At 41.6% G+C, this 18,938-nt stretch overlaps 1 protein-coding gene across 1 annotated transcript in view; it reads right to left on the minus strand.

The window, feature by feature from the left end:
* Positions 1–10,628, minus strand: part of PIGK (phosphatidylinositol glycan anchor biosynthesis class K) — a 109,759-nt gene extending 99,131 nt beyond the window's left edge. The window contains exons 1-3 of the mRNA XM_081868354.1: positions 10,479–10,628; positions 8,229–8,282; positions 7,542–7,633 (exon numbers count right to left, since the gene is read on the minus strand). Coding sequence (XP_081724480.1) covers positions 7,542–7,633; positions 8,229–8,282; positions 10,479–10,577 — 245 coding nt within the window. The 5' untranslated portion in view covers positions 10,578–10,628. The remainder of the gene's footprint in view (positions 1–7,541; positions 7,634–8,228; positions 8,283–10,478) is intronic.
* Between the last annotated feature and the right edge of the window lie 8,310 nt (positions 10,629–18,938).

An 18,938-nucleotide genomic window follows, 5' to 3' on the forward strand; every position in this document is an offset into this window, starting at 1 on the left:
TTGCGAAGCAAGCCCATTGACAGCTTAGCGGATTAGCGCTATTAGCGGTTTAGCGGCTTTTAGCGGATCAGCTGATAAGCGGCTTATCAGCGGATCAGCTGATAAGCGGCTTAGCGGCTTAGGGAAAGGGGGGAAAGGGGGGGGGCCGCAGGAACTCGCAAGTCATTTCGTCTTGCGAAGCAAGCCCATAGGGAAATTCGTTTTGCGAAGCGCCTCCAAAATGGAAAACCCTTTCGTCTAGCGGGTTTTCCGTCGTGTGAGGCGTTCGTCTTGTGGGGCACCACTGTAAATTGTATTGTTAAAGAACAGTATTGCTATTGCTTATCACACATACTTGATGTCCTGTTTACAAAAAAGTAAATACAGGTTGAATTTATCTTTGGTTCCTGATGACAAGTGAGTGAGTTGTGGACTTAACACTGCCACACGCACACAGAGACATCTTTGGTCAGGTTCTACTCCCATCAACTGCAACCTGGCAGCAGCCATTATATCAGATTGTACTGGAGGAGGGAGGAAGAGGGATTCAGGACCACTCCTTCATCACAGCGAGAAACCAGCAACTTTTTGTGCCTCCTCTCCTTGAACTTTTCCACTTGCACTGGTCATCAGAAAAACCTGCAAACAACTTGACTTGAGTTTGCTTAGTTCCTCCTCCCTCCCAAGCCATTTCCCTTTTTGTCCTGTCTTTTTAGATTGTAAAGCCCAAGGGGCAAGGGCTGCTTTTGTTTTTTAACGGTCTGTGTTTCTTTCTTGCTAAAGAGCAATATATTTTTAAAAAGAACTTTGAACAAATAAAATAAACAAATGTGATCTTTTATCTGCTTTGCAATCTGCCATTAATTTCAGGCACTGTATCTGTTGGCTTGTACCCAGTCTGTGTTGTGTTCTAGTTTCTTATGCCTTGTTAATGGCTCCTCAGTCAGGCTATCAGTCAGATTGAAAAAAGGAGGCAAAAGGCCATCTAAAACAAAGAGAACTGGGCAAGATCATAAAGATTTCCAGACTCGGGGCAGTGTTTTATTTTACTTTGTGTTTATTGGCTGGCATGAAGGAAAAGCTTTGCTCAGTCACTACTTTGGATGTGGAACAGTCATGGAAGTAGGAAGGGTTTCCTCTGCTAGACCTCGCAACCTACATCACAAATGTAGGATAAAGACCTTTTTCTTTTTTCTTTTTGCAATGATAAATGGGCCTGAATATAGCCACTAGACCATGACAATGTGTTGTTTAGTTAGCAAGCCTTGACGTCATCAAGAACTAGCTTCGGACCTATTGCTTTCTGAATATGCACTGTGGTTGGTGATAAGATTCTAGACATGAGACATATTCTAGACATAAACCTGAACCTTAATACATGTGGACAGAACTCTGCTCATTAAGCATTGGTTTGCCAGCCTCTCCTCTCCACTACAGCACCACTAAAAAGGTACCCATTGGGGCTAGGACACACACACACACACACACACACACACGGAAAGTTGAATGGGGGAGACCTTCGGGTATAGGGCGGTTTAGAAAATACATACATACATACATACATACATACATACATACAAGTACAGCAGTGGGAGGGGAGAAATAAAGAAAAATAAAGAGAAAGGAAAGCAACTTTCTTCTCAAAACAGACAGCGTTGGATCCAAGTTACTTTTTGCTCACTATATTTGTAGGATTAAATTATGACTAAAATTTATATATTTCTATTTCTATATATATGAATGAATGAAATATATGCATCTGCTTCACTTTACATATTCTAATAGAGCCTTTCCTTTCGGATCTCAAAAGTTCACAGGTAATCAATAGTCACAGTTATTAACTCCCTAATAACTTTCCACAGAATGTTATATTGAAATTCTACATTATTTCCTCTCCAAAAACATAACCACTTAAGCACAGTAAGCTGTTCTCAGAGCAGGAAAATGATAAATGTGATAACCCTTTCATGTTTCAAAATAATAACTCATAGATAAGCCTCCAATATGCTCAGTTTCCATATATTTCCTTTTTAAAAAAAAGAAATTAAAAAAAGGAGAGGCCAGGAACATTCAACTCTCATTATAGCTCCACATAAATAGCATGGAATCTATGCTAATGAGATAAAGTATGCAGATACAAATAGAAAGGGGCATAATTAGGCTCCCCGCAAAAAGATCCTATATTGTTTATAACCACATAATTTGAGCAAGCCAACTATGAAGCTTATCACTACATGCAGATGCCAGGTTGGATGGAGGTCAATGTCTGGAAGTTGCCTTTGCAAGCAAGACCAAAAAATTAATTAACACCTCTAAATGTTGGCCAACAATACGCTTTTATCATACTGATTTTGAATGTTATTGCTACTTTGGCCAAATTTTCATGTTCATTTTCCAGATGGCGCAGTCATTTCAATCTCTGATTGACTCAGAGTTCTAAAGTGCAAGGCAGCGTCTTCAGGGCACACCAAAACTCAAAAATCTTACCACATGGGGTGCACCAGAAGTGTTCGCACACACAAGAAGAATCCTAGTTTAAGAAGAGAATCCAGCCTTTTGAAACACCCACGTGTATGTCACTGCTTAGAGCCAGTATTGGGCTGCCAATATCTGAAATCTGGGAATTGGACTGGACCTAAATAATGTTTCTGATTAAGGATCTCATCCAATTACATTTAAAAGGAAAAAAATTAATGATTGTTCTTTTAAGTAATTAACCTATTAAAATGATTACTACACTATTTCAACACAGAAGACGATTTCAGACAATGTAATGTGCTAATGAGCCAACAGTTATAGAACTTATTGTTCAGAAAATCATCTTATGCTTTATGCACACAATTATGTCATTGTTTTCTGGATTAATTAATCAATCCAGAATTAGTGTTTTCCTCATCCCACTTCAGCTGTAATTGCAAACAACCAGGCTGAAAGAATACACAAGCCATTACAAGAATGTTTTTGGTTAGGGCCAGATCACCAGGTCACATAACACTTCTTGTGCCACCATCTGATAACCTTCACAACAGAAACACTCCTGTGACATTCCAGTTTGGACATCATTAACAAATAATCCTTCCTGGGAAGGGAGTTCCAACTAATACCCACATTTTTCAATCTGGCAGTGGTGGATTTACCAGCTAATCCAATTAATTATTTCAGCCTTACTGAAAATGTTAAGTTGGCGTTTTACTCAAAGCCAAAGGATGATTCTTCTTTTTTTATTTTTCATGTTTTTCCACCCATCTTTTCGACTAAAAGACAGAAAATTAAAACGCGACTTAAAAATTGGCAGCTAGCTGCTGAAAGAGGAAACAATCTGCACTGACAGCCACCTGAGGGAAAGGCTATTTTTGATGCAGGGTGTCTTCACAAACTTCCTTGAAGACAGATGAATGCAAACCTTGAAATAGGATATTCCATAGGGGTTGGCCCAGGGTTAGCCAACATGGTGCTCTTTAGATGCTGTTGCACTTTCACTCCCATCGTTTTTTATCACAGACATGCCAGCTCAGGCTGATGAGAGTTGGGAGTCCAAAAACATCTGGAAGGCACAATGTTGGCTAACAATGGTTTAGGGCAGAGCGCTGTCTACCAAGGAACCTGCCCGGCATCCCTGTCGTAGGATGCCCACCTGGCGAGGTGCCTCTGTCTCCCTCAGTGCTGATTTTCAGGAGTATTTCATACATTCCTCTTCACCCAGGCATCTGGTAATTAAAAGATACTGTTCCTTGCAACCCTGTAATCAAATGTCTTTTAAAAATGTTAATGATTAGTGATATATTTGTAGCCCTGGACTCCTTCAGTAGGCAGTCCGGTACATACACTGAACAAATAAAAATAATATTTGTAACATGATTTTATTTCACTAAATTTGTACACCACTTGATTGTAAAATAAAATAAAAGAGGCTCAAAGCTGTTTACAAAAGGATGAAACCATAACATCAGGAAAAAATTACAATACATTAAAACACACACACAGTTAAAATATGGCTCACATAATTTGGGGCCATTGCACTGCAAGTTTCCCTAGGATCGCACTACTGAAGATAACAGCACAACATGATGTCCTGATTCACACTGAAAACTATATTCCGAACTGGAGCGTCTCCCTAAGCCTAAGGAGACACAAGTGAAGCTGAGGAAAGGCAAGATGAAAGTGACTTTCTGAAGAAGTCAACAGAGTGCATTCATGCTGCTAGGCCTGAAACAACTTATAGTGAGTGTTCATTTTGAATTTAGAGGGTCCTCCAGCATAACATCATCTGCCTTTTTATTTTCTCTTGCAATCCAATCCTAAATATTATTATTAGCCTGCAAGTTCAGTGGGGCTCACCTTCTTCTGTAAGGCATGCCTAGTCCTAGTGTTGGACTATGACCAGGGAGACCAGGTTTCAAAACCCCGATAGGCCACGAAGCTCACTGCATGATCCAAGCCAGACACCAACACTCAGCCTAACCTACCTCACAGGATTGTTGTGAGAATAATATTTGGGAGGGGTGAGCCATGAACACCACTTTGTGCACCTAAGTGGGAAGACGGGATACAAATGCAATAATAAATACCGTAATATAAGAGGAGGCTCAAATCTGATTCCCACTTTTGAGAACTGCTAAAATATTTTACTTTCGCACACACAAAAGAATATGAAAGCCCTTTTGGAGCTTTGGTATTCTTTTTTCAATAAAAAGTAGGTGACAGTTTTCCCATCCCCTTCCACCAAGTACTCACTCTTTGTTTTTATGAAAACGCCCAAGTCTCTAATTATACATCAGTGCAAGTGTGTAATAAAAAAGGCTATTTTTGTAGCAAACTTTTGTAATGCAAACAACAAGATAAGATTTGTGTTTTCGGTGGATACAGGTTTAAGAGGATGGGAGTGAAGAGGAAGAAAAAGTCCTGGGGGCAGGGAATCAAACTGCAGGATTCTAAATGTACACAAAGCAGGACGAAGTAACAGGACACTAGCATTTCATCTGGAAGAGAAGAGGAGGAGTTTGGATTTGATATCCCGCCTTTCACTCCCTTTAAGGAGTCTCAAAGCAGCTAACATTCTCCTTTCCCTTCCTCCCCCACAACAGACACTCTGTGAGGTGAGTGGGGCTGAGAGACTTCAGAGAAGTGTGACTGGCCCAAGGTCACCCAGCAGCTGCATGTGGAGGAGCGGAGACGCAAACCCGGTTCACCAGATTACAAGTCTACCACTCTTAACCACTACACCACACTGGCTCTCATCCCTGAGCACTGGTCCTGCTAGCTAGGGATCATGGGAGTTGTAGTCCCAAAACATCTAGAGGGCCGAGTTTGAGGAAGCCTGCTCTAAAAGGACAAAACTGAGGCTAAAAATCAGTTTAGTAATTTCCCACAGGAGCATTTTGAAGGAAAAACAACACAAGCAGTTCCAACAAGATTTGCTCTTCAAAAAACTCCCACGACAAATTCTCAAAATGGTTTTTGGAGCCAGCAGAGTTTGGTGAACTCTGCAGAGAACACCTAAGAAGTCAATGCTGAGACATTTGCAGGTGTCCACTACATCTTGTGTGGATGTTAAAGAAGAACATCTCTGGACTGTGGACTCTAACAATGACCAGCCAGCCAGAGCTGAGAAATTTCAAAACAGCAGGCTAGAACATAGGGAAGATGTAAACTCTAGAAATAATAAGACATGCAAGCAGAAATAAACAATCAACACTGTATTCCATCCTGTTTTCTAGTTTTTCCTCTCATGAGGCAGTCAGCATTCTGTGACCACTAACCCAGTTCTGTTCTTATTGAAATACGGGTGTGTAAATGGGTGTACCAAAAAAACACCAAACAAAGGTGGAATTTACACACATATTAAAACCGTTCTGAAAATGCTTTTTTTTACTGTTTTAAAAAATAATTGAATTTTCCATAAGGATCACTATCGCCATCTAGTGTCACATTACATATTGCACTTAAAATACGCTTAAAACATTTTACTTGCAGCTGGAAAGCTGAGTCCAAATTCATAGCTAGTATGAGGTCTGAACTGAGATGCAAGTGCCTAATGCAAATCCTTACCCACGACACTACACTAGTCCTTCTAAACAACACAGAAAGTCATTTTCACAATGCGTATGTTAGTGACTGGCAGGATGACATGTCACAATGAAGCCACCTGCAAATTGTATTGATGGCTGTCATGGTCTTTTGTTTATTTTTTTGGCTGAAGAGATGTACTAGCAGAATCAGCACAAAGGGAACATAATGCATCTGAAAGGAAATACACATGAAGCAAAGAACTGACAAATAGTCTGTTAAAATTGGGAAAGCAGAGAATCAGATGGCAGCAGATTCATCCAAAAGGTGAGAGTAGGGTTAAAAAAAAAAATCCCTTCCTGGGGGGAAAAATGTTATCAGGAATTTTCAAGTGATCACACCTTTTCACACAGTGCCTTTGAAAATCCTTTGAACCATCAAAGATCTCAGTAGGAATGCCTCAGAAATTCAGCTGTAGCAAGTAACACACTTCAAAACATGGTACCTATTTGGTCCCCTTTGAACATGCAAACATGTCTTTGTCAAAAAGAAGCAAGCATTCCATTTAGTTTAAGACCTTGCTGATTAATCATTTGATGTGTTAATTAAGATAAAATCTTTTTTTAATCAAGGCATACTAAAATGGCAATGTGTTTTCTGGAAAACTTAAAGTCAAGTATAGTCACATATATTTAGCAACTACATACTTGATCTATGGCCAATTCCTACCTATCTATTGTAATTCTATGCCAGAAATGTAAGGTTGGAAGTGACTGAAAATCAGCCTACTCAATACAAAATGAGAGATAAACCATACACTTGTGTCGCACTGCCTTTCCTTTAATCCAGACTCCGACATGTTTCAGTCACAGCCACCTCAGCTGATGATCAGCTGGAATTTAACAACTGGAAGCCCATATTCTGAGCATCCGGAAGGTCACTAAGGGTCAGTTCAAACATAATGCAGAAGATCTATTAATCATTATGAAGAAATTATAAGCAGACTATCAGCATCTCCAGTTTTCCCTCCTTCTTGGAATAAGCTGGACCTCCAGCCTTAACATCTCCTTAGTCTTACAACTGCAACTTATTATCTTAACCATCTACAAAACCTAACTACGATAGAAAACCTGGTTAGAATGAACCATAATTAGCACCCGTGGACATATAGCAGCAAGCAAGGTGGGCACAGACAACATCAGAGCCTAATAAAAATATATATTATTATTGTTTATACCCCACCCATCTGGCTGGGATTCTCCAGCCGCTCTGGGCTTCCAGCAAAATACAAAAAAAATAATAAAATGTCAAACATTTAAAACTTCCCTGCCTCTCTGGGTTCTGGGGGTGGGGGGAATGTTATCTGGAATTTTCAGAGATGTTTTCTAAAAGTTGTGTAATTCTTTTTTCTCCCTGACATTTGATAGAAGGACGTTCCACAGGGAGGGCACCACTGCTGAGAAGGCAGACTGTCCTCTTCTCTCCCCTCACCCCCCCCCCAATTTTACATTTGTCTTAGTACTTTAAAGCTGTAAACAACCTCCATATTTTCTTACCTATCAGGAATGCCTAGTCTCTTGACACTTCTGTAAACTGAAAGGGTATTGGCCACATGGCGGTAGTTAAACCAGAATCGAGATGTGCACACCTAAAAGGGTCAGGAAAAAGTAAGCATTATGTGGATATATTTATGGTTAGAAAACAGTAGAATTAATTCTACAGCCACAGCCCCACAAAACTATATGAGTGCAGAAGGAAGAACTGTGTATGCAGCCAAATGTTTCTTTGAAGCTTTCACCAGATGCTTCTTATGATTCAGCAGCAAGCTTCATTTTGAACTGAGAAACAAATTCTGTTTTCAGTAGCAAGAGGGTGCAATAAGAACTCTATATTTAAAAAAAAAAAACCTCTGCTCCCGTGTGCACATACAGACTGAATACATGATTCTCCCATGCGTCTCTGGGTACTGTGGTTTAGGCTAATATGAGGGGCATTTTTTTCACATTATGTTTTATTTTTAAACAAATGGTGACTGATACTAGTTACAATATTTTCATTAGAATTATTTATGCTCTTCAGAAGCTTAGTGGATGTAACATTTTGGGATGGGATCCAATCGTCTATCCCACCCTCCACCCCCATGTGCAAGCAAAAAGCATTTCCATACACCATCAAAGTGGCAATATTTTGGAATATTTGTGCACATTGATCATGGGGAAGTGGACAAAAATGTAGAAACTTACCAAAACTGCCCAGTTGTTTGTATGTCCACTTCTAAAAAACTGTTCTGCTTGATCCTGAAGAGAAAACAAACAAAATAAATGCAAGAAACAAACATCCAAGAACATCGATTGTTGCTGACTGCTTGTTGATAAACAGGAAGGATTTGTGCCACTGCAGTTTGCCACGAGAACTAATTCTGTGAATGCTGCAAAATCTAACAGTAGCTCAAATTTTTACAAACAGGACTACAGTATAGGAAGTTCCAGGGTTCAAAATAAAATACCTGAGCAGAACTGGAGTAGGAAGCCAGTTTGATTCACAAGCCAATTTACCTATTTAAAACTGGGCCAGACCTGAAGATGCTTACTGCCAGACTACAAATTATATTCACTGTGGAAATTAGGTTGTTTTAGGCTTGGAGGAGAAAACTGGGCAATAAGTAGAAAAGTAACTCATTGCTCCTGCCTCCGTGTGCCTATGGTTCCCTCCAGCTTTCTCAGCCTGTCTCCACAGGTGTCTTCAGTGTTCTCAATAGGCATTGCTCAATTACACATGACTTTATTTCACACAGCAAGTGTTAATATGAGGACAACTCTCACACAGGTTGCTGCTGTTATTATTCCTATTTCATATATGAATCACTTCCTAAGAAGCATCTTGAAGCAATTTCACCACACAATAAAAACATATATAAACCAATTTCATATATAAAATCAGTTATAGACCATTACATCCATAAAAACTATTTCAAATCCAATACAGACACCAACTGGGGTATCTCCACACAGAAGGGCTGTTGCAAGTCTCCCACAGACCTCCAAAAAGCCTGTCTGACATGTAACTTGGGCAATTCCAAGATACCCACCACACTAAAGGCCCAATTCCAACACTGTGTGGAGCAGGCCTCCTTATAAGCTAGTATCTGCAGGATGCCCTCTCCTGTAAAGCACAGTGTTTGATTGGATATGTAGGAAATGAGGCAATATGTTAGGTATCCTGGCCTTTATGGCATACCCCCAAGCATGTGCAAACATTCTCTATCTTACCAACTGTTTCAAAAAGCATTCAACTGACAAAGGTGAGGTGTTATCAGCGCCATATGTAATCTCCACACTCACAGATAGCATACCTTCAAAAGCCAGGTGCTAAGACATAGGCCTAGTGATATCACTGCATGTTTTTCATTGCCATCCGAATGAAGTGGCCGAGTTCTGGACTGGCCAATATGTTTTGGTCAGCTGTAACTGAGGAACATGTCTGTCTGTTCCGGTTTGATTTAAATAGGATTTTAATTTGCTTTGTCATGCATTTATACTTTTAACGTGCAAGTGCCTGTGCTTGTAAACCACCAGCGCATAACAAGTGATAAAGGGCAGTATAGAAATTAAATTATTATTATTCTTGGTAAACAAACGTGGGGGAGATATTCTCCCATCCTGCCCTCCTCGCATGCTCTCTGGAAGTAACAGGATGCTTGGTTTTATTGACTCCCAAGTCTGATCTGGCAGGGCTGTTTTTACCTTGTTATGAATATCTACACATATGCAGAAAAGAAGATTGAATGGCTGGAACAACTTCCATAGGGGAAAAGGCTCTCTTTCCTTGTTTAGGCACAGTACGAAAGATTTAGAGTTGCACAGGTGAGCATGAGCAACTGAGTGGCTGCCCCTTGCCTTGGCCCACCTGAATGCCTGCCCTGTCCCTCTAGCAACAGCAGCGGTGAGGATGAGGTCCAACAGGCCTCATCCTTCCTGCAAGTGCCTCCAGAGAGAGAGAGGACGAGCAAACAAGCTGAGGCGGCAAGGTGTGGCGATGATCAGTCCCACCTGTTTACTCATAAAACGCAACCCTGCTGGGAAGACTAGGCTGGGCTGGGCCGGAGGACGTCTCCAAAGCCTTGATCCACAACCTGGAACCGACCCTGCTGCAACTAGCTCTGGGGCGTGCGTAGGAACTGTTCCGCAAAGGTGCATTTCCACAACCAGAGGCTTCTACTGCACTTCTAGAGTTGTGCTTGCTCTTATTTCGCTTTTAACGTCTTCTTCTCAAAGAACGATTTTAATCCCTGGCAAAAGGCTCCTGGGTTACACAAAGTCACTCACTCACAGCAGCAAAAAGGGGACACTGGGAACTGAAAGCTCAAATGCTAGTTTAAATGAAACAGGGGGGGGTCAGGGAGGGGAAAGAACCAGGAGCAAATCCCTTGCGCAGCCGTGCAGCTCAGCTCAGCTAGCTCAAGCCAGCCGGCCCCCCTCGCCCCCCTCGCGTACCTGGATTCCGTCTGCGATCGCTAGACTACAGCAACCCAATAAAAGAGCTATTACTATTGCTGCAGGAAGACTACACCGAGGCGCGATGGAGGCAGCCATATTAAGCAGCTCTGACGACCAGGAAGGAGGAGGAGCTTGGGAGGCAGCCTGCTTTGCAGCGCCTCCTCTTCTGAAAGGTGGCGACTCGCTCTTGCCGGTAGCGGATCAGTCCGTGCGAGAAATGACCAATTCATAAACCAAGAACTCATACACTGACCACTACTAATGAAACACATGTTGTAGATATTTTTCCACATTTATTGTGCTATTTTTGTGATATACAAATGACGTGAGCAAACTTGGTATACTTATTTGTCTAACATTATTCTTGTTTATAAAGCCCAATAATAATGAGAAATGATTCAGCTTTCGCCTCAGGGCTCGGCTAAGAGTCGCTTCTTTCCAATGACTCTCGGTCATTGCGATTTCCGACTAGGATGGGGGGGGGTATGGATCAGCTGGCTGTAGTTGAATGGTCTAGAAACCCACATGTATATAGGGTTAAAGCCCCGTAAAAGCAAAGTCACTCTGTACGCCTAGGACAAGGATTTCTCTCTCTCTCTCTCTCTCTCTCTCACACACACACACAATTATATATATATATATATATATATATATATATATATATATATATATATATATATATACACACACACACACACACACACACACACACGAGGTTTAAGCAAACTAATTTCCTGCTCACTGGTGCAGATGCAAAGCATTCCACAACGAAACTATGACGGTACTGCAGCCCGATCCAATGTAGGCATGAAAGGCAGAAGTTATTATAGTTCTTTTCCCCCACACGAGTTATTGGAAAATCACTGAAGGTTTTGTCAGCTCCCCCCCCCCCCCAAAAAAAAAGAATCTTGGGAAATGTAGGTTACCCATGGGGCTACAGTTCCCTGCACCCTGCTGTCAGGAATCTAGTGATGGGATAACATCTTTCACCACGCTTGAAGCATCAGGCCAGATTATGGGGGCCAGGGCATAGATAAAAAGGTGGGCCTTCCACATCCGTCTCCAAAGGTCTGTTTTGTACGAGGAATACTGATGACAGCCAAGAACAACACATAAACACAACCTCTGATGGAGTTGCAAATCTCAGAAGCATTACAGGAGATGAAGTTGAGCTGACTATAACTTTACCAAGTCCGCTAGGTAACTAGCTAGCTAGCTAGCTAGCTAGCTATTTATTTATTTATTTATTTACAGGTAACTCTCCATTTGCATGTGTTTCAAGTGAGACACACACCCCATTTTTCACACTGGAAGGGGGCAGGGGCAGGCTTATGCGCATCCCACTAATGCACACAGTACTTCAGAATGCAACCCGCACGTAAATGGTGAGTTGCCTGTATTTATTGAATTCCTATACGACCCTTCATCCGACGATCACAGGGTGGCTTACAATATAAAAACACAAAAATACAGTGCATAGTAACAAACAACAACACCCCAACACACACACAGACAGAGAGATTAAAAGGCCATGTATAGTTTAATTAGTCAAAGGACTGGGAGAAGAGGAATGCTTTTGCCTCCTGTCTAAATATATGCAGTGAAGGCGCCAGGTGAGCTTCCCTGGGGAAAGCATTTCACAAATGGGGAGCCACTGCAAAAAAAGGCCCGTTCTTATGTTGCCGCCCTCAGGACCTCTTGTGGAGGAGGCACAAAAAGGAGGACTACAGATGGTGATTGTAGGGTCTGGGTTGGTTCATATGGGAAGAAGATTTCTAATGGGCCAGTGAAATAATTAAATTGATTGTGGAGGCAGAAAATACCTACAAAGGCCCTGTATCAAAAGGATGATGTGCACAGTATACTGTATGCCTAATAGCCTGCTCTGTTCACCTGAAATAATGCATTCTTCATTTGCTCTGTGTCTTAAAGGCCTTTGATCTGATCCAGCAAAGCTTCTCTTGCAATCAAATAAATTAGCACCAAATTTGCTAAGATTTGCAAAACACTGAAGGACAGATCTATGCAATCTAAACCTTATTTAGAAATGAAATAAATGGAATCCTGTCATCTCTATGCACAGGCCCAGATTTAGGTTTGATGAGGCCCTAAGCTACTGAAGGTAACGGGGCCCTTTATATGTCCAGCTGTCATTTGTCAACAACAAATTGCCGCTGTTTTTTTCTGTTGAATATATGCTATATGGTAATTTATGGACCTAATAGGTATCTAAAGTCATTTTATTTGTTTTTTATCTTATATTTTAGAAATGTACATCCAGGGGGTTTTTTCCTTTAATTTTTTTTGGGGGGGGCCGAGAGAGGGGGGCCCTAAGCTATAGCTTGTTTAGCTTATACGTAAATCCGGCACTATCTATGCATCTGAATCATCTATTATATAAGTTGTTTTGTTAATTTGCCCATTAAATACAAAGACAATATTAGTCTATACCACTGCCCTACGGTAAGGAAATCTTGATTCTTCCATCAGTTTCCTATTTTTAGTCCTATTGTTGCTAGCAAGAAAATAGGACAATAAGTGCTGCTACTAGTCTTGAGCACAACTGTTAAAATTTGTAGGTGTCAGCTTCAAACCCTCAGGTACCTGGCTTTTTCCTAGCTCTGGAACATGATTGATTCTTTTATTAAATCAGAGCCGAGTCATTAGTGCCCATTTCTGGTCCAAACAAAAATGACTACACAGCAAGATGCCAGCAAAAGATTGTATGCTAGAATAGAAGGGGCATTTAACCCAATTGTTCAACACTAAACACCTGGACTGAGACTAAATGTACTATTATTAGAACAGTGAGAAGCTTCTGGGACAACATGGCTGTTCTTTATTTCCTTTGAAATGTGAGAGCAATGAAAGCTGAATATGTGTTCATAGTATCTTCTTTATTTACATGTACCCAAGCAGAGCCTCTTGGAAGCAAGCAGACTCTTAACCAATTTTCCCAAAGAGCAATTTGGACAGACCCTCAGCCCCAAGACTGCACGCCCAGCTGAATCCAGCAAGCAACTCTCCAATCTCTGTCATATTTCAAAATGAAAAGTGCTGCTTCTCTTGCACACCTGCAAAGCACAGGTCTCAAAGCCCACCTCTGCCATTGAATTATCCATTCAGGAAATTCTCCACAATCATTAATCAACATTATGAGTCTTTTGTGAGGTTTCTAACCACTCATTCACTATGAACAAGCCAGCCAAAGCAACTTCTTAAACAATAATGGAAGAGAAAACATATTTGGTGAGAGCTTTTCTTAACCACAGTGCGTAACACATTCTCATGCTGTCTGCTCTTGGGAATTTTTTTAAGACTGAGGGATGCAATGGAGCAAAAAATGTTAATTTGGCATTTTCAACTCAGTGAATTCAAGTGGGCACTTTCCCAAACGTATTAAATGAAGGGTTCTTTTTAGGAAACGCATTTTTACATATTTACCAAGCGCTTCGGAAATAATTTTTTTCAGTTTGTATGGTTGCATTTACATGAGCTGACATTTCAAGCTGCCTTCTCAGGATCCTCAAAGGGTTTCCATACCTTTACGAGTTATGCAGGAGGAAAATTAAAAGTCCCAAGATACAGTTTCTCTTGACACTGGAACTTTGTGCTGGGAAAACCAAACCTGGAGAAATTCTTATACATTCAGAAGCATAGCTGTCCTTGCCATTTTCTTTGAAAACACACCAAAAAAACCACTACTAAAATCATTATACATTTAAAACTCACGTAAATCTAAGACAACTGCCTGCCAATATTTACTAGAATTCTGCAATTTACCGATCCCTGTGAGCCCATATGCTATAGCAGTGCTTAGAGGACTGGATTAGGAGACCAGATTTTAATCCCTGCTCAGCCATGAAGTTCACTGAGTGACCTTGGGCCAGTCGCTGTCTCACAATCTGTCCTATTTCAGAGTTGTTGGATAGAAGAAAATTGGGACAACCAAGTACACTGCCCTGTTCTCATTGAGGAAAGACTGGCTAAAAATGTATCTTCTGTAAACATTTTAAATACGTAACTAAATTGTAACACTGCACAGGACTACAAATCCTGCTCATCCCACATATTCAGGGTCCAGTTAATGTGGCCGTAGCCTCTTCAAAAGGTGCAGAAGTACACTGCTGGAATGTTCTGCTGTGGTGACTTACTGTATCGCTGTCTAATTTAATTGTTATTTGCATACATAATGTAAGTCGCCTCAAGAACTTTGATTAGAAGGCGGGATATAAATATTCCTAAATATGAATAATAATACATAATGAGTATAATGGTGATGTACAATGCTATATATGTTTTTCTTTTTACCTAAAAGCCAAGACACAGCTTTGGGGTATATGAATGAGATGCAACATTACAAGAGCCAATGTCTACTTCCATAGTGAGGCTATTCTTTCCTCTCCTCTCCCCTTCAACCCCCTGTATATCTCCAAAATCTGGTCCAGAGAGTTGGGGGTCCTCTGGAATAAATGGAGGAGGGGTGCATAGGGGTTGCAGAAGAGAAGCCAGGACATTTGGTAGATGTTAAACGGGTTGTATGATTATGTATGGGATGCGGGTGGCGCTGTGGGTAAAACCTCAGCGCCTAGGACTTGCCGATCGTCAGGTCGGCAGTTCGAATCCCTGTGGCGGGGTGCGTTCCCGTTGCTCGGTCCCAGCACCTGGCAACCTAGCAGTTCGAAAGCACCCTCGGGTGCAAGTAGATAACTAGGGACCGCTTACTAGCGGGAAGGTAAACGGCGTTTCTGTGTGCTGCGCTGGCTCACCAGATGCAGCTTGTCACGCTGGCCACGTGACCCGGAAGTGTCTGCGGACAGCGCTGGCCCCCGGCCTCTTAAGTGAGATGGGCGCACAACCCTAGAGTCGGACACGACTGGCCCGTATGGGCAGGGGTACCTTTACCTTTACCTTTATGATTATGTGTACTGAAAAGTGTGATCATTGTCGGGGGGTGGGGCTTCAATGACTCCCCAAAAGGCCACTTTCTCTCAAGTTAGTTCTCTCCAGTGCTTTTTTTTCTGGGGGGACGCAGGGGCAGCGGCGAAGCAAGCCAATCAGGCGCCTGGGGCGGCTCGTGTGCCCTGCGCCCAGGGGCAGGGGCAGCCACCCGTGGGGCAGGGCGAGCAGGGGCAGGACGCTCCAGGGGATCTCCGAGGAGTCTGCTGCCTTCTCCCACTCAGCCAACCTACAGCTGAGGGGGAGGCAGGGGGTGGACCGTTTGGGGCAATGCAGAGCCTGTGGGCGCTCAAGCCACCGTGTCACTCCCAGGAGAGATGTGTGGCTCGGGCATGCTGCAGGCCCCGTGGCGAGTGCCACCCGCCATTTTGTCACACACACCCCTCAGTGGTGATACCTGGGGCGAACGGCCCCACCACATTGCCCTTCCTCCATCCCTGCGCAGGAGGATGCATACCCCTAAACATTTTGTGGATCTCTGTACTTTTGTTCATTTACTGGATTTATTTTTCCCAATTTGAACTATAAAATGGTGATTTTCATGAGTTAAAATGAGAATACCCCTAAACATTATTTGAGGGGGGGGCACTGGTTCTCTCTATTAGTTTGTCCTGCATTTATCCTGGTCCCCTTTAATCTCCCCTTATGTTTCTAATGCTTGCTTTCAAGCTTACAGCTGCAGCCTGTTCCTTCTCATCTTCCACTGAATTAATAAAGAAAGAAAGAAAAATACTATAATGCTCCTCACTATCTTGTGAAATTTAAAAGGAAGGAAAGCATATTATGACAATAAAAGCTTTCAGTAGTATTGCTCCAATTTACTTGGCATCTACTGTTATAGCATAAACAGAAAGTAGAATTTCATGACCCATGTATAAGGGGAAAGCACATCACAAACAAATTTGCTTTGAATGATTCCAGGTAACCAGTTGCATTTGCTCCAAATTCCCCAGTGAAAAACTGAATTATCTATTTCTTTAGTGGATTTCAAATTTATAAAGGCAATCCTAGAAAATGGCCTTTATCCGTTTAAAAGATTATAGGGGGTTGTGGCTTTAAAAAGCATCCCTGCCTGTCTTGCACAGGAGCAAGCAGATCAAATGAAAACTATGCCTTTGAGCATTCTGGCTAAAGAAAATCAGTGGCTAGGATTTTCTGTACCTTGAGCATCCCAAATGATACAATTGGGACCATGAGGGAGATCAAAGGTTGCTTTCTGTAGCACTACCCTTTGCTCAAAAAGCATTTGTTGCTTTTTCTCCTTTCTGTAGAATCAATGGGTCCATGCTGCTTGACATCTCATGTATCTAGATTCACAAATACACATTTTAATTTACTTATAAGAAGATTCACAACTTGTTCCTTCCACCCTCGGACTGCCAACAGAAATAATAGACCCATACGGCTCTGGGGGCATGAGTCCCAAAACCAGGCTTCCAACAGCTGGTCTCTGCAACTCCAGGATTCCAAACATAATGTACTGTGTTCTACTGAGAGGCAAGGGTGCCTAGTAGTCTCTGTGATCTGGTAGCCTCTGAGACCCCTAGAAAAGTAGCCCATGAAACATGAGGATATGGTGCAAGAAGCAAGCCTCCTCCTCCCTCCCCCCAATACATACAGAAATGGGAAATGAGGCCCACACAGCTTCATAAAAGCAGGCTTTATAGTTGGTGGCTCACACAGTTCGTACAGCAGCCCCAAGGCTTACAAGGACTTAAATTACTTTTAAAATAAAAGCTGAAGATTTCTTTTAAGCTTCACATAAATTAATCCTCCTTTAGAAAAAAACATGCATTATTTAAAACAAAACTTCTAAAGCATAACAGGAGTTTAAATATAGTAGCTACATCTGCACCCACATAGAGTCAGCAACGATGTCTGTATCTCTTGGAGCAGCTTTCCTGCCATAATTACTTCTGCATTTTATTAATATTATTTTAATTGGCGTCTCTGATCACTTCAGGTTTGCCAATATCTTTGGAAGAGGGTACACAGTTTTGTGGTTTGTAAGGGCATGAACTTGTTCTTGTGAGACTAATTTTAGGTTTTAATAAAGAGGAATAGAACAGTCGGGAAATGAATGGGACAGCTAAGATGTCTAGTAATGGGATTTAAGTAATCTCTGTGTTTCTGTTTCCACAGCAAAGGAGCAACTGCAGGGACAGCATGTCCTGATGAACTTTTGCTAACCTGTACAGAACAATCCTATAGATGCCTACTCAGAAGAAAGCCTGAATTACTTAACTGTGAAGTTCACACAAGCTATGTACCTGCTCCTTCAGAGGGAGTGTAACCTCATCAAGAACAAGCAACCTCCCCTCTGGTCCTATAGATGCCTACTCAGAAGAAAGCCTGAATTACTTAACTGTGAAGTTCACACAAGCTATGTACCTGCTCCTTCAGAGGGAGTGTAACCCCATCAAGAACAAGCAACCTCCCCTCTGGTCTAGAGAATCTGGTCTAGAGAACCACCCACTAGCCGTGCCTCAGTCCATTACCGAGGCAGAACAAGGATTAGGCACATCCACTGCCTCACCTGCAGGTATAAAGGAGAAGTAGAGCTGTGTGTCATCAGCATATTGCTGACAACGTACTCCAAACCCATCGATGACCCCACTTAGAGCTTTCATGTAGAAATTACAAACAAGGAAAGAAGAACATATAAAAATGCCAACATACTTCAAATCCTTTTCATAGAATCATAAAGTTCTGTTTGGAAACCTCCAAGAAAGGAGAGTGAAATATACTCGGAGTCCTGCAAGGCAGTTGTTGTATTCTAGGATCCTACTTGCCTATTGTTCTAGGAGCCAAGGTTAGTGCATAACAGAGAGTCTACCAACTCTTGTGGGAGTCTGTTCCAGTGCTGAACAGCTCTTACAGTCAGAAAGTTTTTCCGAAGGTTTAGTCGGAATCTCCTTTCTTGCAACTTGAAGCCATTGGTTTGACTCCTACCCTCCTCTGCACACGTTCCAGCTTGTCAACACCCTTCTTAAATTGTGATGCCCAGAATTGGACACAGTATTCAAAGTGTGGTCTGACTAAGGCAGAAGATAGTGGTACTATTTCTTCCCTTGATCTGGACGCAATACTTCTGTTGATGTGAATAGCAAATACATATATATAAATGGTATATATATATATTTTTAACTTGGGGAAAAATTAAGAGAATGTGATTCCATGGTAGGCTTTATATGCAATCCACATTTATTAGTAATAAAATGTGCCTTCTTCAAGGCCACTAACTCCATTATTCACAGAGTGCTTCAAAAATGGTTAAGGCTAGTCATTAAGAGTGAAATAGCACCCAACGAAAGAGAAAAAGGAAAGATAAATAGAAAACTGTCAAAATTATCATAAATCACTGTTCTGTAGCTGTGATTTTACTTCCCAGGGACTGTCAATGAGTACCTTTCAAAAAAGAAAAGAAAAAGCATCTCAGATATCAGATAAGGAGAAAGGAATAGCCTTTTAAAGAGATCTACTGACCAGAAGAAATCT

The sequence above is a fragment of the Podarcis erhardii genome (assembly GCF_964252035.2).
Source record: "Podarcis erhardii genome assembly, chromosome: 6".
In the NCBI taxonomy this organism is placed as follows: Eukaryota; Metazoa; Chordata; class Lepidosauria; order Squamata; family Lacertidae; genus Podarcis; species Podarcis erhardii.